The sequence below is a fragment of the Melozone crissalis genome, unplaced genomic scaffold (assembly GCF_028551555.1).
Source record: "Melozone crissalis strain CALT ecotype California unplaced genomic scaffold, PUWL_Pcris_2 ptg000014l_1, whole genome shotgun sequence".
In the NCBI taxonomy this organism is placed as follows: domain Eukaryota; kingdom Metazoa; phylum Chordata; class Aves; order Passeriformes; family Passerellidae; genus Melozone; species Melozone crissalis.
The window spans coordinates 438,896-464,009 of NW_026535792.1; the positions used below are offsets into that span (position 1 = coordinate 438,896).

At 69.1% G+C, this 25,114-nt stretch overlaps 5 protein-coding genes across 6 annotated transcripts; 3 read left to right on the top strand and 2 right to left on the bottom strand.

Annotated features, from left to right (window-relative positions):
• Positions 1-3,441: 3,441 nt before the first annotated feature.
• On the top strand, positions 3,442-9,179 carry ANPEP (alanyl aminopeptidase, membrane). Its single transcript, XM_054272782.1, has 20 exons — positions 3,442-4,204; positions 4,457-4,602; positions 4,679-4,815; positions 4,898-5,024; positions 5,133-5,287; positions 5,360-5,473; positions 5,586-5,729; positions 5,803-5,868; positions 6,011-6,076; positions 6,223-6,395; positions 6,476-6,552; positions 6,691-6,824; positions 6,913-6,968; positions 7,085-7,232; positions 7,340-7,437; positions 7,589-7,696; positions 7,785-7,952; positions 8,060-8,200; positions 8,314-8,395; positions 8,884-9,179. The coding sequence occupies exons 1-20, from the start codon at positions 3,585-3,587 to the stop codon at positions 9,040-9,042; spliced, it is 2,919 nt and encodes a 972-aa protein (XP_054128757.1). The 5' UTR covers positions 3,442-3,584; the 3' UTR covers positions 9,043-9,179.
• A 4,068-nt stretch (positions 9,180-13,247) lies between these two features.
• On the top strand, positions 13,248-15,128 carry MESP2 (mesoderm posterior bHLH transcription factor 2). Its single transcript, XM_054272980.1, has 2 exons — positions 13,248-14,537; positions 14,896-15,128. The coding sequence occupies exons 1-2, from the start codon at positions 13,248-13,250 to the stop codon at positions 14,959-14,961; spliced, it is 1,356 nt and encodes a 451-aa protein (XP_054128955.1). The 3' UTR covers positions 14,962-15,128.
• A 1,176-nt stretch (positions 15,129-16,304) lies between these two features.
• Positions 16,305-18,407, top strand: LOC128934986 (putative gonadotropin-releasing hormone II receptor). The gene is made up of 4 exons (XM_054272953.1): positions 16,305-16,358; positions 16,774-17,324; positions 17,667-17,871; positions 17,971-18,407. The coding sequence occupies exons 1-4, from the start codon at positions 16,316-16,318 to the stop codon at positions 18,405-18,407; spliced, it is 1,236 nt and encodes a 411-aa protein (XP_054128928.1). The 5' UTR covers positions 16,305-16,315.
• Positions 18,408-19,918: 1,511 nt separating this feature from the next.
• Positions 19,919-21,874, bottom strand: TMED3 (transmembrane p24 trafficking protein 3). 2 transcript variants are annotated; one of them, XM_054272767.1, is made up of 3 exons: positions 21,721-21,874; positions 20,885-21,133; positions 19,919-20,441 (listed from the first exon to the last, which is right to left on the bottom strand). In XM_054272767.1, the coding sequence occupies exons 1-3, from the start codon at positions 21,871-21,873 to the stop codon at positions 20,205-20,207; spliced, it is 639 nt and encodes a 212-aa protein (XP_054128742.1). In that variant the 5' UTR covers position 21,874; the 3' UTR covers positions 19,919-20,204. The 2 variants fall into 2 exon arrangements, with proteins under 2 accessions (XP_054128742.1, XP_054128741.1); XM_054272766.1 differs by lacking the exon at positions 21,721-21,874 and having other exon boundaries at positions 20,885-21,553.
• Positions 21,875-23,227: 1,353 nt separating this feature from the next.
• Positions 23,228-24,794, bottom strand: ANKRD34C (ankyrin repeat domain 34C). The gene has a single exon (XM_054272728.1). It carries the CDS (start codon positions 24,758-24,760, stop codon positions 23,228-23,230), a length of 1,533 nt encoding a protein of 510 aa, XP_054128703.1. The 5' UTR covers positions 24,761-24,794.
• Between the last annotated feature and the right edge of the window lie 320 nt (positions 24,795-25,114).

Here is a 25,114-nt window from a genome sequence, read left to right on the forward strand (position 1 = left end):
CAAGAGGGATAGGAGCTGAGTGCCTGGAGGGCTTGCAGGGTCAGGCCAGGCTGGGGCTGCTGGAGTGTGTCCCTGTGTCCCAATAAACTGCCCCTGAAGCCGTGTCCTTGTCTGCTGTGGGTGTGTGGGACCTGTGGGGCTGGGCTGCTCTGAGGCCGGGGAGGAGCAGGGTTTGTCCTGGGGGTCACGGTGACCCCGATGGGCTCTGTCAGCCACGTACCCCGTGCCCCTGGCTCCGCCGAGGCTCCATCTGGCCACCAGCCCCGGGGCTGGACAGGGGCCCTTCCTCTGCTCCCCAGCTGTGCTCCGGGTTCTGCCTCCACTTCCCCTGGCAGGGAAACCGTGACTCTGCCGGGAAGGAATTTCCCCTCCCTGCAGCTTAACCCTTCCCCAGCTGGCCACTAGCCACATAAGCACTCCTGGAGGTCAAGGAGCTGGGCAACCTGCTGCGTCCTCTTCCCTGCTGACTCTGCTCTTCCTCTGCTTCCTCCTATTCCTCCTCCTCCTCGTCCTCTCGTAGGTGCCGGCGAAGGGTGCAGGTGAGCCATCGTGCCGGGGCCATGTGCTGGGGCTGGGGCGCGGAGTCTGGCAGACTGGGACAGTCGGAGGGAACGCTCCGGCTCACCTCATGGCCAGGGAGTCGCCGAGCTGCTCTGTGCCAGGCCGGGGCGCGGGGCTGGGCTGCCGTGGGCAGTGCCACAGCACCCCCATCGCTGCGGGCAGTGTCCGGCCCCACGCCACAGCACCCCCAACGCTGAGGCTGTGTCCGGCCCCACGCCACAGCACCCCCATTGCTGAAGCTGTGTCCGGCCCCACGCCACAGCACCCCCATCGCTGCGGGCAGTGTCCGGCCCCACGCCACAGCACCCCCATTGCTGAGGCTGTGTCCGGCCCCACGCCACAGCACCCCCATTGCTGAGGCTGTGTCCGGCCCCACGCCACAGCACCCCCATTGCTGAAGCTGTGTCCAGCCCCACGCCACAGCACCCCCATTGCTGAGGCTGTGTCCGGCTCCACGCCACAACACCCCCATTGCTGAGGCTGTGTCCGGCCCCACGCCACAGCACCCCCATTGCTGAGGCTGTGTCCGGCCCCACGCCACAGCACCCCCATCGCTGCGGGCAGCGTCCGGCCCCACGCCACAGCACCCCCATTGCTGAGGCTGTGTCCGGCCCCACGCCACAGCACCCCCAGCGCTGCGGGCAGCGTCCGGCCCCACGTGCTGCCTGTGCAGCGCCCGGGGTGGCTCTGCGGCAGCTCGGCGCCGCTGCCCGGCCTGCCGCTGCGGGGCAGCCCCTCTGCCGGCCCGGCCGCTCTCTGCTCCCCGGCCCTGGCTGAGGCTGGCCTGGGCCGGGCCGAGCCCCCAGCCCGGGGAGCCCCCACGGCGCTGGCCGTGCCCCGCTGTGCCCGGAGGGGCCGCGCTGGCGGGGTCAGCAGGCGGGCCCACAGCAGCAGCGAGCGGGGCACGCGGCCTGCCAGGGGCTGTGGGGGACAGCGGCTGGCCGCTCCGAGCTGCCGCATGGTGCTGACGCCGGGCACGGCTCCGGGCCCCAGCCCACCGCCTGCCCCGGCTGTGCTGGGCTGTGGCACCCGCGGGTGCCGGGCTCGGCCGCTCCGGCTCAGCCCTGCCCGCGGAGCGCGTTCCCAGAGCCAGGCCCGGTCCCCGGCCGCCCTCAGAACTGCCTCCCGGCCCTGCTCCCCCTCCGCGCTGCCCCGGGCCGTGCCCCCGCCCCGCCGGCCGGCAGACACGAGGTTAAGGGGGCGAGAGCTGCGGGTTCCTGCCCTGGCGCTTCGGAGGAAGCTTTCCTCCCTTCGGAGCCAGAGCGCGGGGCCGGGGCGGGCAGCCGGGGCAGGCAGAGCTCGGACGGGCAGCAGCACGGACGGGCAGCAGCACGGGCAGGGCGACCCGCGGGGCGCAGGAAGCGGCAGCCGGGCGGGCGGGACCCGCTGGCCCCGGCGGAGCGCAGGAAGGTGAGCGGGGCTCGGGGTGCACAGCCCAAGCGGGGCTCCGCGGGGTGCCTTGGGCTGCGCCGAGCGGGGCAAGGGGCTGCGGGGGCTGTGGGCTGTGCGGCTGGCAGCGCGGTTCGCGTCCATGGGGGTTATGGGGCCCGTGTGCAGTGCGGGACTTGGGGGGTGCATGGCGGTGTGGGGGGCTCTGGGGGTGTCAGCCTGTGGGGTGTGTGAGGCCACAGCCCCAGGGACGCCGTGCCCACGGGGGTGACGCCCAGCATCTGTGCCGCTTGTGGGACAGAGATGTGTGTGCCGCTGGCTGGGCTCCAGAGAGGGGTGCACTGGGGTGGGGACAGAGTCCTGCAGGCTGGGGGAGTCGGGTGTGGGTGCTGTGTCTGCTGCTCCCCGGTGACTCCATCCAGACCCTCCCCGGGCCAGCCAGGGGGATGCCTGCGTGCTGTGCCCGGGGGGCTGTGGGGAGGGCCAGCAGGCCTGGGACGGCGGTGTGCAGAGTGCCTGGCACCCTCCCGGCCGCCTGTGCCCCTTGGGCCTCTGGGGGACTGTCCCCAAAGCCTTTGGCCAGAGCCAGGCGGCGGATGGCACTGAGAGCCAGCAGTGACCTCTGTTCTTGGGGCATGGCTGTGCCTAACAGGGAGGGCCAGGAACACCAGCAGCGTCCAGAATGATTTGTGCCAGGCACGGTGGCCCTGGCAGGTTCAGCTGGGTGCTGTCAGGGACAGGGCAAGGATTCCCTGAGGACACCACTCACTCATCCTGGTTTGCCCTTTGCCCCAGCTGTGGCTCCTGGCAACACCTGCCCATATCTCCCTATGGAGAGATCGATTAGATCCTGAGAACAGGACTTCCTATTTTTTCCCACCGTGTGACAGGTGTCACCTCCACCCTGGGTGGGGACCTCACCTGTGCCCACTGGGGCTGGGCTCACAAGGATGGAGTTTGACCCCGCTGCTTCCAGGTGCACGACCCTGGACTTTGAGAGGGCTGTGGGCAGAGGGAGCTCCGCCCGAGTGTCCCCCCCACATTCCCCCGCCGCTGCCAGGCCCCATGCGGCACCTGCTTTCCCTGGGTGGGGCTGCCAGGCCCCGTGCGGCACCTGCTTTCCCTGGGTGGGGCAGCCTGTGAGCTGTGCCCTGCGCGCCAGGGCAGCCCGGACCCTCTGGCAGCGGCTCAGACCCTGTCACTCGAGGGTGAATGGGGTGACGCTGAGTTTGCGTCTGGGCTCGGCTGACGGGGACGCACGCTGGGCCCCGCAGCGTGGTGGGGATGTGGCTGCTGGCTGTGACCCCCTGCTCTGTCCCTCCTTCTGCAGGGCCTGGCCAGCGCTGGGGAAGGACCCCAGGGGTCCAGGCCCACAGCTCCTGCACGGTCCCCGATGGTGCCACCCCCCATTGCCAGCTCTGCCCCTGCAGCAGCGGCGCCGGGCCGTGGTGCTCCTGCCAGGCTGGGGGGCGGGCGGGTGGAAAGCTCATCCCAGGGTCTGTCACCGCCCTGAACCCCATGGCCATTTAATCCTTCACCCATTAACTTGGACTAATAAACCTCGTGCGAGCGAGAGGCTAAAAGCCGTGCTTGCACCAGCGCCGTCTCTGCCAGTGCCACTCCTGCTGCCCGCCATGGCAGGTGGCTTCTTCATCAGCAAGACCGTGGGCATCGTGGCCATCGTGCTGGGCCTGGGGGCTGTGGCCACCATCATTGCACTCTCGGTGGTGTACGCCCAGGAAAAGAACAAGGGGATATCAGATGTGGGCACCAGCACCACGGCCAGCCCTGGCACCAACACCAGCACCAGCACCACCACCAGCACCACCACCCCTGCCCCCAGCAACCCCTGGAACCAGTGGAGGTTGCCGGCCACGCTGAAGCCAGAGTTCTATGAGGTGTCCCTGCAGCCCTTCCTGAAGCCTGATGCCAACAACATGTACATCTTCAAGGGCAACAGCAGTGTGGTCTTCCTGTGTGAGGAAGCCACCGACCTCATCCTCATCCACAGCAAGAACCTGAACTACACCATGCAGAACTCCTTCCATGCCACGCTGCAGGCAGAGGATGGTGGCACACTCCCTGCCATCTCCCGCACCTGGCTGGAGACTCCCACCCAGTACCTGGTGCTGCAGCTGGGCGCTCCCCTGCAGCAGGGCAAGCGGTACCGGCTGTCCAGCAGCTTCACCGGGGAGCTGGCCGATGACCTGGCTGGCTTCTATCGCAGCGAATACACGGATGACTCGGGCAACAAGTAGGTGGAGGGCAGGGGACAGGGCGGGAGCCACAGGGCTGGCCCAGTGTGGTGGTGGGAAGGGGCTGGCACGGGGCAGTGCAGGGCATGGGCTGGCGTTGGGGCTCCTCTTGCACCAGGACCATGGGATGAGTGTGTGGAGCCTCTGTGCCGCCCCTGCATCCTCATGCCGCCCCAGTTGGGACGGGAGAAGGGGGACTGGGGGGTGCGGCCTCCCCAGGGACCCCCGGGACTGATGGGGCTGGCTCACAGGCAGGTGGTGGCCACCACACAGATGCAGGCGGCTGACGCACGCAAGGCTTTCCCCTGCTTCGACGAGCCGGCCATGAAAGCCAACTTCACAGTGACACTGATCCACCCCTCTGACTATAAGGCCATTTCCAACATGCCTGCCGAAAGTGAGTGGGGCGGGGGGACCCCACTGGGGGGCTGGGGGCCTGGCAGGGCTGTGGGGTGATTCTCTGATCTCTACAGACACCACGCACCAGGAGATTGGTGGAGAAATCTGGAATGTCACCAAGTTTTACACCACTCCCCGGATGTCCACATACCTCCTGGCCTTCATTGTCAGCCAGTTTGAACCCGTGGAGAACAACACGGGGAAGACACTGGTAGGATGGGGTGGGGTGCACCCCCTGCCCACCTGGGTGGCTGAGCCTGGGCACTGATGAGTCCTGCATCCCTCCTCTCCAGATTCGCATCTGGGGCCGCCCCGAAGCCATCAAAGAGGGCCAGGGCGCCTACGCTCTCAGGGTCACTGGTCCCATCCTCAACTTCTTTGAGAAGCATTACAACACGGCCTACCCGCTCCCCAAGTCTGGTGGGTGCTGCGGGGTGCCTGGGGCACCGTGTTGAGGTGCCCGCTGCAGGGGGGAAGATGGTCCAGTGCGCTGTCAGCGGGGCACTGACGGGACCCCTCCACCCCCAGACCAGGTTGGCCTCCCCGATTTCAATGCGGGCGCCATGGAGAACTGGGGGCTGGTGACCTACCGGGAGAACTCGCTGCTCTTCGATGCTGCGTACTCCTCCATCGGCAACAAGGAGCGGGTGGTGACCGTCATCGCCCACGAGCTGGCACACCAGGTACCTGCTGCACCCCTGGCCCCCCGCCCCGGCTGACGGCTGGCGGCTGAGGCGGTGCTGTGCCCTCTGCAGTGGTTTGGGAATTTGGTGACGCTGCGGTGGTGGAACGACCTGTGGCTGAACGAGGGCTTCGCCTCGTACGTGGAGTACCTGGGTGCCGACTCTGCTGAGCCCACCTGGAACATTGTGAGTGCCAGGGCGATGGGCGGGGAGCGGGCAGGGGAGCAGGCAGCCCAGGGCCGCCCCGGTGCCCGGCGGTGCAGCGGGGCTGAGGCGGGTGCTGGGGCCCCCTCTGCAGAAAGACCTGATGGTGCTGAACGAGCTGCATACCGTGATGGCCACCGACGCCCTGGCCAGCTCCCACCCGCTGTCCTTCCGCGAGGAGGAGATCAACACCCCGGCCCAGATCAGTGAAGTCTTTGACAGCATCGCCTACAGCAAGGTGTGCACGGGGGCCCTGGGGTGGGGATGCACTCTGGGGTGCCCCTGGCTTCTCTGACCTGCTGTCCCTGCAGGGAGCATCGGTGCTGCGGATGCTCTCGAGCTTCCTCAGCGAGGACATCTTCAAGGAGGGGTTGCAGGTGAGGTGCTCTTGGTACTGGGGGGCAGCGAGCCCAGTGCAGGGTGGGCATCCCGTGGTAGAAACCTGCCTGGCTGCTCTAGGGGGGTCCCACACCCCAGACTTGCCCTTGCTCACCCGTCTCTCCTGGTGCTCTCCCACAGTCCTACCTCCACACCTTCTCCTACAGCAACACCATCTACTCTGACCTCTGGGTGCATCTGCAGCAGGTAGGAGGGGGCTGGTGCTCCTGCAGCATCCGCGGCCCCGGCTCCGGGGGGCTGCCAGGTGTGACGGGGTCCCACGTGCTGGGTGAGGGTTGCAGCGCTGGCCGTGCCCCTGGCCCTGGTGACCAGCGGTGCTGCCATCCCCGCAGGCGGTGGACAAGAACAAGGTCCCGCTGCCTGACAATATCAGCAACATCATGGACCGCTGGACGCTGCAGATGGGCTTCCCTGTGGTCACTGTCGACACCAGCAGCGGCGCCGTCAGCCAGGCCCATTTCTTGCTGGACCCCACATCTTCTGTGGACAGACCCTCTGTCTTCAAGTGAGTGTGGCAGGGCTGGCTGGGAACTGAGGGCTGGGGGGATCAGGGCCAGTTCCACCACCTGTCTGTCCATGGCGCAGCTACACCTGGATCGTCCCCATCACCTGGATGACAGGCAGTGGCCGCGGGAACAACACCTGGCTGACCAAAGTCACAGGTATGGCGTGTCCTGGCCGCGAGTGGGGGTCCTGCTGCCGCCTCCACTGCCACGGCACTGGGCGGGGTTCCCAGGGAGGCAGTGGTGCTGGGGGCTGAGCCTGGCCCTCCCTGGCACAGCCTCCTGTCCCCTTCCCAGACACCAACAACGACTTCAGGCTCACCAGCCCTGACTGGCTCCTGCTGAACCTCAATGTCACTGGGTACTTCCGTGTCAATTACAACCAGGAGAACTGGAATCAGCTCGTCCAGCAGCTTGACACTAACCACGCGGTACACGGGGCGCTCAGGGCTGTGGGGTGGGACCCCATTCACACCACCGCGCTCTGGCTGCCCTGAGACACCGACTTTGCTCTCTCAGGTCTTCCCTGTGATCAACCGTGCCCAGATCATTGATGACGCCTTTAACCTGGCCAGGTGAGCCCTGCCTGGTGGTCTGGGTGCCACTGGGGTGAGGGGCTGGATGGGGCGGGTGCCCTGGGGTGGGCAGTGCCAGTGAGGCTGGGGAGGTGACGCTGCCCTCACCCCGACAGGGCCAAGTACGTGAACGTGACCTTGGCTCTGAACACGACACGGTTCCTGAGCAAGGAGACGGAATACATGCCCTGGCAGGCAGCACTCACCAACCTCAAGTACTTCAAGCTGATGTTTGACCGCAGCGAGGTCTTTGGGGCCATGTCGGTGAGTGGTGCCAGCCCCCCGTGCTGGGCGTGAGGGGCCAGGATTGCCCCCACAGTGGTGTGGGGCTGCTGCCAGTGTCACTGCCACTGACCCCCTCTTGCCCCCAGGCATACATGAAAAAGCAGGTGACCCCTCTCTTTGAGTACTACAAGAATCTCACCAATAACTGGAGCAATCCCCTCAATGACGGCTTGCTGATGGTCCAGTGAGTACCGTGGTCCTGGGGCTGGGCTGGGTCCCTGGGGTCTCCCTGGCCGCGCTGGGCAGGGGGCACAGCCCTGCCTCGTGCCAGCACTGGCCCTGTGCTCGTGGGTGCCCTGTGCCAGACCCCAGCCCTCACGGCCTCTCTCCCCCAGGTACAACGAGGCCAATGCCATCAGCACCGCCTGCTCCTACGGTGTCACCGATTGCCAGAATTTGGCTGCCAACTACTTGAGCCAGTGGCAGAACAGCAACAGCAACCCGTGAGTGCTGGGAAGCCGCGGTGCTGTGTGTGGGGTGGGGATGGGCACGGCGAGGGGCTCCTGGCACCCACGGCTCTCACCCCAACAGGGTCCCCCCGAACCTGCGCTCAGCCATCTACTGCAGCATGGTGGCCACGGGCGGGGATGATGCCTGGCAGTTCCTCTGGAAGAAGTTCCAGGAGGCCCGTGTGGTGTCTGAGGCCGACAAGCTCCGCACAGCCCTCGCCTGCAGCCCCGACCCCTGGATCCTCAGCCGGTGCGTGTGGGGTCTGGCTGGCCCCGCGCTGTGTCCCCACCAGCCCATCGCCCTCGGCGTGTCCGCTGCCCCTGCCAGCCCCTGAGCCCCTCATCGTGCCCCTCCAGGTACCTGCAGTACACCCTCGACCCTACCAAGATCCGGAAGCAAGATGCCACCTCCACCATCAACAGCATTGCCAGCAACGTCGTGGGGCAGTCCCTGGCCTGGGACTTCATCCGTGCCAACTGGAGGACGCTCTTCACCCAGTGAGCACCGTGGGGGCTGGGGCACCCCTGTCTGCCTGCCCGTGCCCCTTGGGGGTGGCACTGTCCCTTCCCCTGTCCCCTCCCCCTGGCTCAGCACACTTCTGCTCTCCCAGGTATGGCGGCGGCTCCTTCTCCTTCTCCCGCCTGATTTTATCTGTGACCCAGCGCTTCTCCACAGAGTTTGAGCTGCAACAGGTGAGGCTGGACCCCGGCAGGAGCCGGGGGACCAGGGACCCCAGCCTTGGCAGAGCTGCCCTGTGCCAGCAGCCCTTGAGAGGGGATTTCCTGCCCCTTGTGAGCCCAGGGGTCCAAGAGGCTTCTGTCCCTGTCACAGGCTGCTGGGTGCCTGCTGGGGTGGTGGCAGGGATGCCCAAGGGCTGTCAGAGTGCTCCTGGGGGCTGTTGGGGTGCTCCTGGAGGCTGCTGAGATGGTGCTGGGGGCTCTCAGGGTGCTACTGGGGCTGTCAGGATGATGTTGGGGGCTGCTGAGGGCTCACAGAGGCCATTGGGGTGCTCCTGGGGGCTGTAGGGGTCCTGCCAGGGAGCAGCTGAGAGGTGCTGGGGTGGTGCTGGAGCGCTCCCAGGGGTTGTCAGGGGCTGGAGGGGTGTTCTGGGGGGTGTGCAGTGCTGCCGGGAGCTGCTGGGATCTGCCCTGCCTGCTCCAGCCCCGTCTCTGCCTGGCAGCTGGAGCAGTTCAAGGAGGGCAACCAGGACATCGGGTTCGGGTCGGGGACGCGGGCGCTGGAGCAGGCGCTGGAGCAGACCCGCGCTAACATCAAGTGGGTGGAGGAGAACAAGGCCGCGGTGCAGAGCTGGTTTGAGAGCGAGACCCGGACCACATGAGAGGCGCCTGCGATTCCCTGGCCGCCAGGACGGACCCCCGGCCACTGCAGCCCCCGCACTGCCAGGAATGGGCTGACGCCTGTATGATGGGCACGGGGAACTCGGGGTCTTGCCAGGGGGAGGCCAGGCTGGTGCGCTCTGGGCAGTAAATAAAATCTTGCCCAGTTTCCAGGGCACCCTGCGGGCTGGGGCCGTGCTGTGGGGACACACCGGGTAGGAAGTGCCAGGGGCCCTGCAGGCCCGGGGCTGTGAGCCCCCGGGCTGTTAGGAGCCTGGTGCTAAGTGGCTCTGGGGCTTCACTGACGCCAGCCCCAGCCCCTCTGTCTGACAGCTGCGTGTGAGCTCCCCTGCTGGGCCCTGCTCTGGGGGACTGGCACAGGACCCTCTGCCCGCGCTGCTCCGGGCAGGTGCTGCAGGCTCGGGGCAGGGCCAGGCCGTGGCAGGTAGGAGGGACAGTCCCTCACGGCCACCCTGCAGGGACAGAGCTGCCTTTGGGCTCGGGGAAGGGACGAGACCCCCAGGCGGGTGGGAGCTGGGGGTCAGCGGGGCTGGGGATGGCCTAGGCGGTGAGTCCCTGTGCCACCTCAGCCCTGGGACACAGCCGGGCTGGGTTGGGCTGGCAGTGGGCAGCACCTGGCTGTGTGTGTGGGGTGCAGGCTGAAGGGCGCTCCCAGCCCGGCCCGTGCTGGGGTGCAGCCAGCAGGTCCCGCAGTGAGGAGCAGGGGAGCAGGGCGGCTTTAGGGAGGATCCTGGCGTCTGTCCCATCCCGTGCAGCTCCGCAGCGTGGCCGTGCCGCCGCCCCACTGCCATGCCGCCGTGCCCGTGCGGGCTCTGTGTCCGGGGCTGCAGGCAGCTCCAGCCCCACAGTGCTGGGCTGCAGCAGGAGCTGGGGAGGTGAGCCCGGCCGGGGCCCGGGGTGCTGAGCTGTGTGAGGCGAGTGGCTGTGGGACAGCCCACCTTGCAGCCACCGGACCATCCTCCACCCCAGCCTGCCGGAGCAGGGGCTGGGCCGGGGAGGGTCTTTGGGTACCTGGTGATGTGAGGGCAGCTGGGACCCAGGTGTGGGGATCCTGTGGTGCCCCGTGTCCGTCAGTCCTGCCCTGGGAGGCTCCAGGCAGCAGCAGGACGGTGCCCCGTTAGCTGTGGCACATCTGTGGGGAGGCTCCAGGGCAGGGCAGCCGGGAGTGCTCTGGAGCTCTGGCAGGGTCCCTGCAGCAGGGGCGTAGGGGGTGACCCTCCATCCAGCTCTGGAGCCCCAGGCACCTCTGTGGTGCAGAGGGGAGACCCCAGGCAGCCGTCCCCATGCCGGGAGCCCCGCGCAGCTCCGGGGGGATCCCCGCCATGGCAGGTGACCCCCAGCACACCCGTGTCCGTGTCCTGGCACACCCAGGCCCCCGGGACAGAGGGCACGGAGGGGACAGTGCCTCCCAGCAGGGCAGAGAGGTGGCTGGTGTAGTGGGTGGTGAGGCACAGGGTCTCGATCCTGGTGAGGCCAGGTGGTGCCTCAGGCTCTCCGTGGGGCCCCCGGACCCCGTTCCTGCCCCGAGGGGACTCTGCCAAAGGAGCTGGGGGTGCGGGCTGTGTCTGGCCCTGGCTGGGCACGGTTCTGCGGGCCGTGTCTGGGGGTAACCCGGCGTTATTTGGGCCGGGGGTGCGGGGTGATGCCTCTGCGCCCACCTGGAGGTACCGAGCTCCCCCAGCCTCGCCCCGCTCCGGGCGGGCGGCAGGAGCCTGGGAATGCCGGGCCCATTTGCAGAGGTGTCAGATCTGACTCCTTCGGTCCTTAGTTGGCCCTGCCGGCGCTGGGAAGTGTGCGGGGACCCATTCGCACGGCCGTGAGAGATGCTAACGTGCCGCCAGCCCCGCAGCCCCGCGGCGGATCGCCCCGCACCGCAGCGCCCCGCACGGCAGCGCAGCCGGGACTTGACCTTCCGATGCCGGGGGCCCGAGGCGCGGAGTCCCCTGCCCTGTGCCCGGCCCCCGGTGCTTGGCAGCGCCCACCCCGCACCGGGCACAGCCCGGGCACTGTCCCTGCGAGCGGTGCCCGTCCCAGAGGGACAGAGGGACAAGCACGAGCCCCGGACACCACGCAGCCTCTGCTCCGGGACGGCGGGTCCCCAGCGGGCACGGAGGGGTCCTGGGGGGCTCCCAGGGGCAGGAGGGCTGGGGGCTCAGGGGGCACAGCCTGAGCTCTGTCGCGGTGCCCTGCCCGTGCTGCCTCATGGCCCTGCACCCTGCTCCACTGAGAGGGGCTGAAGGGACGGGGGAGCCCACCCTGCTCCCGGGGTCAGGGGCTGCAGGGTGTCCTGCTGTCACCAGAAGCTGGGAGTCAAACCCTCTAACACTGTAAGCTCAGTATTAGAAAGTAGCATCGCTTTATTTCAGTGCTGGGTGTGCAGGGGATGTCTCCTATTACCAATACCACAGCTGGCTAACAGACTAGTTTAAAGCTTTGTTAGTTATTAATTACATTTCCCAAAACTCATCATGTATGCTAAACAGTCTCACAAATTCCTTTGCATATTTATATCACTTTTGGGAGCTTATTCACATAAGAGTAGGGGTGTTTGAGGTTCTCTGGTGCTTGTTTGGGGAACACCCCATTCCTCAAATTATCTGATTTTGGTAATAGGCCAAAACAAAAAAAAAAAAATTTCTTTGAATACATCCCAGCTCTGTGGTCTGGCTGAGATATATCTTCTTCCAGTGTTGGTCAGGCCCACGCTCTTTAAGGCTGAGATAACCACTTGTATACATTAATACAGGACTAAGCACTTCTGGCTGAAGCTGAAGGAATTCACAAGGCTTAGACGCTCTTTGTCAGAACTAAAGATTTTCCCAACGCTGCGGGGGCTCTGACCCCAGGGCCGGCGCTGCCCCGGCCCAGCCGCGCTCCAGCACTTGTGCAAACAGGGAGGTGGGAAGCGGCTGCGGCGGGTGCAGAACTCATTACCCGGGAGCTCATCAGCTAATGCGGCCCAGGAGGGGGCCGGCCGGGAGGGGCCGGGCCGTGGGGCGCCCCTCGGACACCCCTGCGCCCCCAGACTGGGCTGGATGCTGGGCTGGGGCTGGTGGCCTCGCGTGGGCTGGCTCCGTGCTGGGCACTGCTCGCTGCACACACGGTTTGGGGGTCCTGTGCCCCCAGCTTTGTGGGGGTCCTGTGCCCCTCATGTTCCCAGGGCTCTGCACAGCCCGGCTGGGGGGTCCTGCACCCCGCAGTGCCAGCCAGTGCACACCCAGTTCGGGGGTCCTGTGCCCCGCAGTGCCAGCCAATGCACACCCAGTTCGGGGGTCCTGTGCCCCTCATGTTCCAGGGCTTTGCACACACCGGCTGGGGGGTGCTGCACCCGCAGTGCCGGCCAGTGCACACCTAGATCGGGGGTCCTGCACCCCACAGTGCCAGCCAATGCACACCCAGTTCGGGGGTTCTGTGGCCCTCATGTTCCAGGGCTTTGCACACCCAGTTCGGGGGTCCTGCACCCCGCGTGCACCCCCAGACCAGGCTGTGCCCCAGCTCTGGGGCCCGTGCCGTGCCATGCCCGTGTCCCCTTGCTCCCTGATGGATTTTCCGTGCCTCGGCGGGGCCGTTTCCCGGGAAACCTTCACACCCGCCGGCCCGACACCTGCGGGGCCTGGGAACGCGCCGGGGGGGCTCCTCCCAGCCCCGGCCCTCCGCACCCCGCCCGAGGGGCTCCCCGGCCACTGCCGGCACCGGCCCGAGGGTCCGCCAGGGGCCGGTGGGACACCCGCACCCCCAAACCGGCTGGGGGTGTCCCACGGAGCCACAGGGGCAGCAGAGGGAGACGCGGGGACACGCCACCGCTGACCCACTGCAAACCGCACTGAAGCCCCATGAGAGCTCCACAGCGGCCCAGGGCACCCCCCGCACCCCCGTGCTGAGACCCCGCTGCAGCTCCCGCAGCACCCGCCGGGACCCCGCTGCAGCTCCCCCGGCAGAGCCATCGAGGCCCCGCTGCAGCTCCCGGGTGGGTCCCGGCCCCGGCCCCCGCCCCGCGCGGGCCCGAGGGGCAGCACCGAGCCGCTTCACACCTCGGGGGTGAAATCCGTCACCCCGCGTTCGCAGCCGCGGCCGGGCCCCCCCAGCCCCCCGGCCTTTGAAGTGCTGCCGCCTCCTCACACCTCCGGGCCGGCATAAAGGCGGGCGCCCGGAGCCGCCGGCACTCCGGCCCGGCCCCGGCGCTGCCATGGCCCACGGCACGCTGCCCGCCGCCCCGCCGCAGCACTGGGCCGCGGAGCCGCAGGGCTACAGCAGCAGCTCTCCCGCGGCATCGCCCGACTCGTGCGGGCTCGCGTCCCCCGCCGCGGCCCGGGGGCCCCGCCGCGGGCACGGCAGCCGCCCCCGGGGCAGGAGGGCGCCGCGGGGCGGCGCGGCGGCGGGGCTCCCGCGGCAGAGCGCCAGCGAGCGGGAGAAGCTGCGGATGCGGCGGCTGGCGCGGGCCCTGCTGCGGCTGCGGCACTACCTGCCGCCCGCGCTGGCCCCCGCCGGGCAGACCCTCACCAAGATCGAGACCCTGCGCCTCGCCGCGCGCTACATCGCCCACCTGTCCGCCCTGCTGGGGCTCGGCCGGGGCGCGCCGGCCCCCCGACGCTGTCCGCTGTGTCCCCGGGGCCTGGGCTGCTGCCGGGACGCGGAGCCCCGCGGCGCTTCGCCGCCCGGCGCCGCGGGCCGGGGCTCTCCTGCCGTGGCGGGGATGCCCCCGGAGCTGCACGGGGCCCCCGGCGTGGGGACGGGTCCCTGGGGATCGCCGCTCTGCAGCCCTGCTGCGGGCACGGCCCCGCAGGTGCTCGGGGCTCCGGAGCTGGGCCTAGAGACCTGGGGGTCACCGCCCTACACCCCTGCTGCAGGGACCCTCCCAGAGGCACTCGGGGGTCCCAACATCGCCATGGAGACCTGGGGGTCGCCGCCCTACACCCCTGCTGCAGGGACCCTCCCAGAGGCACTCGGGGGTCCCAACATCGCCATGGAGACCTGGGGGTCGCCGCCCTACACCCCTGCTGCAGGGACCCTCCCAGAGGCACTCGGGGGTCCCAACATCGCCATGGAGACCTGGGGGTCGCCGCCCTACACCCCTGCTGCAGGGACCCCTCCAGAGGCACTCGGGGGTCCCAACATCGCCATGGAGACCTGGGGGTCGCCGCCCTACACCCCTGCTGCAGGGACCCCTCCAGAGGCACTCGGGGGTCCCAACATCGCCATGGAGACCTGGGGGTCGCCGCCCTACACCCCTGCTGCAGGGACCCCTCCAGAGGTTCTTGGGGTTTCCAACATCCAGACGGAGACGTGGGGGCCACCCCCCTACCTGCCCGCAGCGGGGACCTCCTCAGCGCTGAACAAGGCTGTCACCTCCGCTGCGTCACCCTGGCTGACCCCTCCCCACTCCGCAGGGGCCGGGGCCCCCCCGGATCTCCCCGGTGATGTCCTGGACACGGGACTGCTGCTGCCAGAGTTCGTGGGCACAGGGACAGTCACCCCGGTACGTGCTGCTGGGGGCTGGGGTGACTCAACGTGGGGCTGGCGAGGGGCAGGGATCAACACCCTCGGGGCGGCCTCAGAGTCCTCCTGGTGTGGGGCGGTGCAGGAGCTGGTCTTGGGGTAACAGCGGCCTTGTCTGGGGTAGGCAATGGAGAGGGGAGCCCTGCTCTGTGCAGGGGCTGCGGTGGGTCCCCCAGCCTGCCCCATCCTTCCTGGTGCTTCCCTCCCTCATGTGTGTGGGGATCCCATCAGCGGGGACAGAATGGAGTCCCTTGTCCAGTGGATGGGCTGTCGCTGCCACGGCCCCAGCCCTGCCTGCGGCTCTGCCTGGCGCTCACCCTGTCCCTGTCTCTCCCCAGGATGTCTCTGCAGAGGACCTGCTCTCACTGCTGGAGGCTCTGCTCCCAGCACAGCCCCGGCACTGACCCGGGTGAGTCCCTGGGCCTGGAGCACCCGCGGTGCCCGTCTGGAGCCCTGCAGCCTGGGGACGTGCGGCCCTCGGGGCAGCTGCAGGAACAAGCTGCCCGTGGGAGCCTGGAGCCGTGCTGGACGCGCCGGGCGCGGCTGGATGTGAATAAACCCTTGTGCCCTCTCTGAGTGTCCGTGTGGCTGTTCTGGAGCTGGGCACCGAATGGGGCTTGGCATGCCCAGGAGAGCCACGCCTGGCTCTGCTCGCTGGGCTGCAGGGCTGGGGGCTGAGGGGCAGCCACCTGAGGGGCAGCCAGCTGGGGGAGCAGCCCGGGGGAGTATCAAGAGGAACGCTCCCCTTGTCCTGGGGCCGGACCCCCGGCCAGGAAGGGCTGAGGATCCCCCAGGTCCAGCCTTCCCACCTGGCAGTTCTGGGGCTGTGGGAGCCCCCCATGCAGAGTGAGAGGGGCAGATTTGGGGTCCAGCTCGGTGTGGGGGTGGGCCTGAGCCCACGGGCTGGAGACCCGGCCAGGAGCCGGTGACGGGGACCCTCTGCCCCCACCCCCTTGGTGGCTCCCTGAAGTCTGGGGTCCCCATTAGCAGGAGGGTGCTGGGACCTGGCAGCCATGTGCTAATGTGCCAGGGGAGTATCCTCCCCGCTCTGGGGTCTGGGGTGAAGGGCGGGGGGTTAATGAACCCCATGGAGTGTGAAAGGACTCTCTAATGAGGTTAATATCCTCTGCTGGGGCCGAGGAGGGGCGTGACTGGAGGAGAAAAGCCTTTGAGATGTAAAGCAGCCCCCTGGCCTGCCCTCCCCTAGGCTGCAGCCTCTGCTCTCCAGCCAGGGCTGAAGGGACCTGGGCTCCAGCCATGGGGACACTGCCATGGGGATGAGCACAGTCCGGGGGAGCAGCTGGCAGCCACAGGGCTGGGAGGAGGGACCTGTGCGTCTCTGGGCCCCCCAAACGCTGCACCTCAATGCAAGGAGCCCTCATGTGCTCTGATTCCTGGCCCTGGCAGCAGCAGTGCCAGACCTGGGGGGCGCTGGCAGCACCCCCTGGGCTGAGGGGCTCCCTCCCACAGATGTGGGGCTCATCCCACTGTCCGTTCCCATGCGAGCACCACGCACGCTTACGTGTGTGTCCGTGTGCTGTGGGTGGCAGGGGAAGGACCGTGCTGTTCCGAGCTGCTGGCTACGTCAAGGACCATTCCGAGCTGCCAAGGGCGCCCACGCCACAGCAGCTGCAGCGGCAGCAGGTGCTGCCTCTCTGCAGTACCTGCCCCGGTACCCGCCCCGCTCCCCTCGTGCCCAGAGCAGATGCAGGAGCCCTCAGCACAGAGCCTGGGCACTGTGTGAGCACCAGCCCTGCCATGGCCTGGCTGGGGGATGCCAGGCAGGACTCCCTGGACGCAGGTGAGGCGGGGGGAATGGGGTGTCTGCTCCTGCAGGCTCGTTGTTGGGCTGGGTGGGGTCCCCGTCCCAGGCAGGATCATGAGGGGCACTCTGGGCAGGGAGGGGCACAGCAGTGATGGCCTGAGGTGGGGGCGTGTTGGGGCCAGCTGCCACTGTCTTCCTCTGCCCTGCTGGGTGCCAGGGACCCCGGTATCTCTGGGGGCACAGAGGGGCTTTGGGGGCTGCTGGAGGCTCGTGGGTAGAGCAGGATGCGGCGAGGCAAGGATGGAACACAGGGAAGTGAGCTCAGAGACGCGATGTGGGCACCGTGGCCCTGGGCAGGGGGCTCTGGGGGACAGGAGCACAGTGCTGAGCGTGGCCTGCCCCGCCCGGAGCCCCCTCGGGGCCGCCGCTGCCCCTCTGCCTGTCGTGGCAGGTAGGGGCCGTGCGGAGCCGGGCCCCGCGGCGGGGAACAGCAGCACGGAGCCCCCCGGCACGCCGGCCCCCGGCTGGGGCTGCGCCTGGAGCCCCCCCGAGCAGAGGGGCGAGGAGCCCCCGCGGCTGCCCACCTTCTCTGCGGCCGCCCAGGCGCGCGTGGCCGTCACCTTCGGCCTGTTCGCGCTCTCGGCCGCCTGCAACCTGGCGGTGCTGCGGGCGGTGGGCGGCCGGGGCGGCGGCCGGCGCCCGCACATCCGCCTGCTGCTGCGGCACCTGGCCGCCGCCGACCTGCTGCTCACCGTGCTGGTCATGCCGCTCGACGCCGTCTGGAACATCACGCTGCAGTGGCGGGCGGGCGACCTGGCCTGCCGCCTGCTCATGTACCTGCGCCTGCTGGCCATGTACGCCTCGGCCTTCGTCACCGTGGTCATCAGCCTGGACCGGCAGGCGGCCATCCTGCGCCCGCTGGCCATCGCCCGCGCCCGCGCCCGCAACCGCGCCATGCTGCAGGCGGCCTGGCTGCTCAGCGCGGGGCTGGCCGTGCCGCAGGTACCCGCCGGGCTCTCTGGTAACGCACCTGCCCGGCCCCGTGTGTGCTGGCACTGTCCGGGCCCGGTGCCGCCGTGTGACCCGCAGGGAGGGGACGGACGGCCCTGTGGGACGGGCACGCGGAGCTGGCAATGGAGCGGCTGTGGCGGTGCCCCCCTCGCCCAGCTCTGCCGCTGTGGGGGTGCCCCGGGCCCCTGTCAATGCAAGGGTGGTAACCGGTCATCCCCCCCGAGGCTGGGTCTGTCCCTGTGGATCGGGGGTCCCTGTTTCAGCCTCCAGTGCCCTCCCTGGCTCGGGAGGCACAAACCCCCATCACCCCCACCCCACCCCTCTCGTCTGCAGCTGTTCCTGTTCCGCACCATCACCCTGCAGCCCCCGCACAACTTCACGCAGTGCACCACGCGCGGCAGCTTCCCCCGGGCCTGGCACGAGACCCTCTACAACATGGTGGGCTTCGCCTGCCTCTTCCTGCTGCCCCTGCTCATCATGGTCTGCTGCTACGCCCGCATCCTGCTGGAGATCTCCCGCCGCATGGGCTCGGGCCTCTGTGAGTGCCGGCCCCCCCCCAGCCGCCCTGTCCCCGCTCCGCAGGGACCCCCGGCTCTCCCCCGGCGCAGGGCCCCGTCCCAGCCCCGTTTCCCCCCAGTCTCCTCGCGGGACGCGTCGCTGCGGTGCTCCAGGAACAACATCCCGCGGGCGCGGCTGCGCATGCTGCGGATGAGCCTGGTCATCGTCTCCTCCTTCATCCTCTGCTGGACCCCCTACTACCTGCTGGGGCTCTGGCACTGGTTCTGCCCCCGCGCCGTGGAGAAGAGGATCTCGCCGGCCCTCACCCACGTCCTCTTCATCTTTGGCCTCTTCAACGCGTGCCTGGACCCCATCACCTACGGGCTCTTCACCATCCCGCTCCGGGGGGGCTGGGGGTGCCCGTGCAGGCACGGCCCCCCGGCCCGGCCCCCCTCCCCACCCACGGGCTCCTTCCGCTGCTCAGCCTCCTCCCTGCCGCCCCAGCGGGCAGCCCAGGGGCTGGGCAGGCCCCGAGGGGCTGCCAGGGACCCCTCGTGCCACAGCAGCTCCCTGTGACACCAGCTGGGGGCCGCGGGGCAGGGGGGTCAGCACAGCTCCATGGGGATGGAGGCACTGCTGATCTCTCTCTCCCTGCACCCAAAGTGCCTCTGGGGGCTTGGGGCTGGTGGGGTGCCCCCGTCCCCTCTCCCTTCTCTGTGCCCCGAACAGCAATAAAGTGTCCTATGGCCACCTCTTGTCCCTGCCGGGTCCCCCCGCTGGGCGCTGAGCTGGTGTCCCCCCCCCTGGCCGTGGGGGTCACAGCTGGTCCAGGAGTCCCCAGGCCGGAGCAGATTCCGGGCCATGCCGGCCTGGCCAGGGCTGGGTGCTTCCCTCCCTGCTGATGCCCACAGTGGGCGCAGGGCTGGTCCCTGCCAGGGCTGGTGGCAGTGCCAGGGTGCTGCTGCTGCTGCGGGCTGTGCTCCAAACAGGAGCTGCTGGCTGCTGCCCAAGGCTGTTGGGAGGCACCGGGGGCAGCTCTCCCGCCCGCAGCACTGCCCAAGGCCGCGCTGCCGGCACAGCCAGCACGGGGGGGGCTGCTGGGCCAGGGCTGGGGCTGCCCGGGCCCCTCACCGTCCCCTGAGCATCACCAGAGCTGCCCTGGCATCCCCCAGCCCCAGGGAAGGGACCCCCGAGCTGGGCTCTGCCCGGGGCCCCCATGCTCCCCTGGCTCCTCAGTCCCCACTGCGCAGTGGGAACCCCATCCCAGCCCACTGACGCTGCAGCCTCACACAGGGCACACACAGGGCACACACAGGGCTCCTGCTCCTGCTGGGGGCCAGCAGGGTCCTCCTCGTGCCCTGTGCCAGGAGCGAGCTCAGCTGTGTGCGCAGGGGGCAAGGCAAGAGGGCTGGCAGAAGCTGTGCCCAAGAACGGCAGTGCCAGCCATGCTTGCAGGGATTTATTTGAAAGTGGCAAAGTCTAGTGGAGTTGCTTCAGCTCTGAAAAATGATCTCACACCTGCTTGAGGGCTGGAGGGCCAGCACACCAGTCACTCCAGGGGTCTTGTGGGGCTCCAGGGAATGAGGGGCTGCAGTCCCAGGCGTGTGGGGATCCCCTATGTTTCTGGGGCAGGGATGGGCTTCCTTGGCACGTGTGGGGGGAATGTGTGAGGGGGCTGACTCTCAGGCACGGACTGGTGTATGAAAATATCACCTGGTACAGGCACACCACCTGCTGCCAGCCTGAGAACGGCTGCGAGGGGAGGAGCTGGCAGAGCCAGAGCCACCCAGCAAACAGCCTTCCCTTGGATGCTGCTGGTGCTGTCCCGCTGCTGGGAGCACCCTGCCCGCCACAGGGCAGCTGGGGCGCAGACACAGACCCCCCCCAGCCCACGGGCAGCTCTGCTGGGGCTGGGGGCACTGGGGGGTGCCGGGGGGGCAGTGCTGCCCCTGCCCTCGGTGGCTGCACAGGGCTCAGGGGCAGCGCGTGGTCACGTCCCAATCACGTCCCAGTCACGTCCCATTCCCATCTCAATCACATCCCAGTCAGTCCCAGTCACATCCCAGTCCCATCCCAGTCACTCCCAGTAAAATCCCAGTCCCGTCCCAGTCCCGAGGGTGCCCCGGTGCTGTGCTGTGCTGGTCCCCCCTGCTCCCCAGTGCAGCCAGAGAACGGGGACAGGCTGGCCAGGCGAGGGGACAGGGTCGGCCAGACGATGGCAAACGGGAGGTGATGCTGGGGACGCCTGTCCTTGGGCGGCTGTGTCACCAGCTCAGCAGTGTCACCCCCCGTCCCACCCCGGCCTGTCCCGGCACAGATCAGAGGCGCAGTGTCCGTCCCGCTGCCCGCTGCACTCGGGCACAGCCAGCAGCTCTAGGTGCCAGCTCCGCCGCCGCTGGGTCTCTTCTCGGTGAAGAAGCTCTTGAGCAGCACCACCTGCCCGATGCTGACCACGAAGAGGATGAGGGTTTCCCCCACTGACCAGTATGAGACGCGGCCATTGAGCTCCTCGGCTCGGCTCCTGTCCTGCGCCTCCCGCAGCCGGTAGTGGGTCTGGGAGTCGATCACCGCCTTCAGCATCTCGTGGATGGTGACACAGGCAGACTCCAGCTGGGGACGAGGACGGGAGCGCCCTGTCACTCCTGACACGGCTCAGCTGAGGGGGCCCAGGGCCGTGCCGGGACGCTCAAGAGCAGTGTTTGTGCGGTAGGCTCCTGCCAGAGCCCGTGCAGGGTGGTTCCCCACTGGGACAGAGTACCCACGAGGGCACGCAGATGCCCAGCCCAGAGCGCACACCCAGGGATGGAATGGCTGATGCAATTCCCTCACGTGGGATGGACACGGCTGCTGCAGGGAGGGGAGCCCAGAGCCCGCACAGCCCCCCTGAGCCAGGCAGGGCAGAGGATGTGGTGTGCGGTGGGGCTGTTGGCCGGCGGTTGGCACTTCTGCATCCAGTGCAGGAGGAAGGGGACACGCGTCCAACTGCCATCCCGCAAGGCTGCTGGGGCTGCAGCAGGACCTGCCCCCCTCCCTGCCTCCCTCCTGGGACCCACCTGTGTCAGGGCGGTGACGCGGTTGTTCATGTCGGGCAGGATGGGCGGCTCGTCGCCCACCTGGAAGTCGAAGTAGACGATTTTGTGGGAGAAGGTGGAGAACTCGTTGCTGAAGCAGAAGGTGTAGACACCCTTGGCCTCGGTGTGGTGCGAGAAGCTGTCGTACTGCTTCTTGGTCTCCTGGTAGATGGTCTTGCCGTTGGGGTCCTCCACGTAGCAGTCCACATCATAGTGCCCTCCGCTGATCACCTGTGCGGGAGATGCATCTCCGATGGTGGCACACGCCCAGCGACGTGGCGCGGGCCCTCTGCCCCTGCCCAGCCCCACGGCTCTGTGAGAGGCCAGCGGGCACCATGCCCATGGGATGGGGCCCAGCCAGGGGAGCCCTGGGGAAGTTGTGCACCACGGTGCCAGCAACTCAGCTGGGGTGCCCATGGCTCAAGCGGGGTGCCTGGAGACAGAGACAGCCCTCATGAGCCAGGTCAGGGAGGTCAGGGGCGTCCACGGCTGATGTGGGCACATCCCAGGCCTGGCTCTCAGGTGGGCACTGCTGGGCACGGAGCTGGGGCTGGGAACAACTCCTAGCGCAGCATGGAGGGAGCTGGGGTGGAACTGCAGCCCTGCCTGGGGCTCTGCAGGGCACAGGATGGGAGAGTGTGGGAGAGGCACGGGCAGAGACGACAGCGCACACACGGCAGGGCTGTGGGCAAGGGGGCACCGGGGCACGGGCAGGCACACGGGCACAGGGATGGGGCACAAACGGGGCGGAGGGGCCCGGGCAGGGGGTGCAGGCACGGAGCATGCAGGGCTGCAGGAAGGCACAGGCAGGGTAGTACCTGATAGTCGAGGGTGAACTTGACGCCGCTCTCCAGCTCCTGGTGGAAGCAGCGCTGGGCGCTGTCGGGCAGCTCCAGCGTCAGCTCCGTGCCGCCGGCCCGCAGCGCGCCCAGCAGCGCGGCCAGGCACAGCGTCCGCACCGCGCCCGGCATCGCCACCGCACCGAGCCCGGCACCCGCAACCCGGCACCTGCACCCGCAACCCGGCACCGGCACCCGCACCGAGCCCGGCACCCGCAACCCGGCACCGCCACCGCCCCCGGCACCGGCCCCGCACCGCCCCCCTGACGTGGCGCTTCCGCTGCGAGCGGAACGGAGCGGGGCGGAACGGGGCGGGGCGGGGCGGGGCGGAACGGGGCGGGGCGGGGCTGGGCGGCACCTCCGGTCCCGGGGCGGGCACCCGCGGGGAGCCCGGGAACGTTCACCGGCCCTGGCACCCCCCGGCATGTCGGGGCCGGGCATTCCGGGGGCCCCGGCGGTCCCCGCGGCGCTCCCGGGCCCCGCGCGGGCGGCCGGTGCCGGCTCCACGCGAGAGCAGCCTCGGTCCAAAGCTGAGCGCTTTATTAATGCAGTGCAAAACCAGCGCACGAGTGTCCGCAGGGCCGCGGCGTCGCCCCAACCCCTGCCCTGCCCCCTGCGCGCACGCAGCCCGTGGATAACCGCGGTCGTGGAGCGATGGAGGCTGCGGGAGCCGCGGCTCACGGCCGGCACAGCGCGCGTGGGGAGCGGCGTGGGGCGGGGGTCCCGCGGGGTCTCGGCTCTGGCGCCGTGCCTGCGGCTGTCCCGGCGGGATGAAGCGCCGGGCTCGGCCCGTGTCACCCTCGGTGGGTTGGCATCCCGGCTCCCCGCCGCTGGCAGAGGCTCCCGTGCAGCCGGGCCGGCACCATCCCGCTCGGGGGGATATCCAGCGCTTCCTGGATTCAGAGCTCCTCGGCGTGGCGGGGAATGAACCCCTGAGGTTCGGACGCTTCAGAGACGGGACAAGCCCGTCCCGGCCCGCGGCCCACGGGGCTGCAGCGGTGCCGGGCGTGCCGAGCCGCTGGAGCTCCGGGAACAGCGGAGGTGGAGCACTGTCTCCCTCTCCCGCTCCGGGAGAGCACCGACACGGTCCGTGGCCGCACCGGGGTTCCGCCCCTCGAGTCCCCGCGTACTGAGCCCCTTCCCGACTCCTGGAAGGCACTTCACGAACGCCTCGCCCCAGAGATCACCGCCGGGGGCTCCGGGCCGGGATTCGGTGAGAGAACGAGCAGAATGTAAGAAAAGCAGATCGCAACTAGTGAGGAATAAGTGAACTGCAGGTGGGATCCTTGGCACGGAACTTGCCGATCTAGGACGGTGCGGGATCGATCTCCCGATCGGCCCGCGCCCGATTCAGCCCCCGGGCTCAGGGCTGAGCCCCCTGGCCACCAAAGTGTCCCCGGAGCCAGTGCCCACTCTGTGGGACCCGTCCCGTCTCTGCGGGGACAGCGCGGCCCCGGCCACCTCCCTGTGAGCAAACGGGGCACGGCTACTGCGCCACGACCTCCTCAAAATCCGAGAGGTGCCGCATCTGCTCTGCCTGCATGGAATGTCTGCGGAGGAGCTTCCTGTGCGCCCTCAGATCGCCCCGCCTGGGCGAGCCGGGCGTGAGGGGCACCAGCGGCTTCAGCGCGGCGGCCAGCGGGGAGGGGGCTTTGCCGGAGCCGATGTCAGGGATCGGGGGGTTGGGGTTCACGTTCAGGGGGGGCAGGTATCCCGGCCTGGCGTGCGAGATGTGGTCCAGCAGCAGGGTCCCGGACCCTCGCCGCTCCAGCAGGCCGGGCGGCCGGCGGCGGCCGGCGCTGGGCGATGCGCCGGTGCTGCCGCAGGGCGAGTCCCCGCCGCCGTCCGGCAGGGTCAGCTGCGACCCGCTCGGCCTGCGCCTCTCGGACGGCGCCTTCCCCGCCTCGCCGACCGCCGGCTCCCCGTTGCGTTCGGTGCCCGGCCTCCGCCAGAGGGGAGCGTCCGTCCCTGCGGCGGAGCTGGCGGCCGAGCCGGTGCTCTCCGGCTCCTCCGGGAGCGTGGCGCTCCGCGACAGGCACGGGTGCGCGCCCGGGCTCTTCTCGTGGGCGGCTTTCCGTGCCAGCGGCCCCGGTGCCTGCTCATCCACCGGAGGGAACAGGGAGGGGTCCCTTCCCTTGCTGCTGCTGCTGCTGCGGGCGAGGGAGGGCTTCTTGGAGAGCGAGAGGTCGCCGATGCCCGCGATGAGCTCGCTGTCGGCGCAGAGCCGCGCGTCGTCGTGGTGACCGGCGGCCGCCAGCACCGAGGGTGCCACCAGACCCCAGGGCTCCGAGCGCAGCCGCTTCAGCCGGGGCAGCTGGGCTCTGCGGGCAGCGCCGGCTCGCTGGCCCGGGGAGGGGGGCTCAGGGTGCCCGGGGTGAGAAGGGTGCGGGGTGGGAGCGCTGCTCTCCTTGTCGGCAGGGGAAGGCGCTGAGACGGGACTTTTCAGGTGGGCACTGGAGGGGGCTGCGCTCTCCTCGAGGGGCGCCTTCTCCTTGAACTCCAGCGCTGGCGCAACGTTCAGGTACTGCTTGGCGGTCTTGGTGCCGGAGGCCGATGTGTCCATGGTGATGATGATCACCTCCTTCCCCTTGGCTCTGCAGGCATTCAGGAGGTGCTGCAGCACTGCCTTGTCCTCGGCGTTGATGGCGTGGACCAGCGCCGAGGCTCCCGAGTGGTCCTCGAGGCTGGGGTCCGCCCCGCTGTCCAGCAGCAGGGACACCACGTCCCCCCCGGCCCCGCGGATGCAGGCGTGCATCAGCGCCGTCTTGCCAGACTTGTCCTGGATGTTGGGGTCGGCTCTGTTGTCCAGCAGGTACTTGACCATCTTGGCCTTGTGGCTGCTCTGCTGGTCCACGTGCGTGGTGATGCAGGCCACCATGAGCGCGGTCTCGCCCTTGTCGTTGCTCTCGTTGATGTAGGCGCCGCCCTCGAGCAGCAGCCGGGTCAGGCGCAGCCGGCCCAGCCACACGGCCTTGAGCAGGGAGTGGCCCCCCAGCTCCAGCTCCGTCCCTTCATCCATGGCTGCTGCTGCCGCTTCCCCCGGGCGATGGCAGTGCTGCTGTGGGGAACCGCGGGGAAGAGGTGAGCCCCACTGCCCTGTCCCTGCCGTCCTGGCATGCCCAGCGCTGGGCACTGCCCCACACCCCGCTGTCCCTGTGGCCGTGTCCCCCACCTGGTGCAGCAGCTGCCCGGATGGGTGCCTGGGTTCCCCAGGAGATCAGGGAGCTCCTGACGGTCTCCACCGGCCCGCTGCGTCTGGGGGGCCCCAGCACGGAGCCCACTGGAGACTGTGTGAACTTCCCTGATGGCTTCCTGGGCAGGAGCCGGGATCTCTGCCTCCTCACTGCCGGAGGGGAGCAGAAGCAGCCACAGC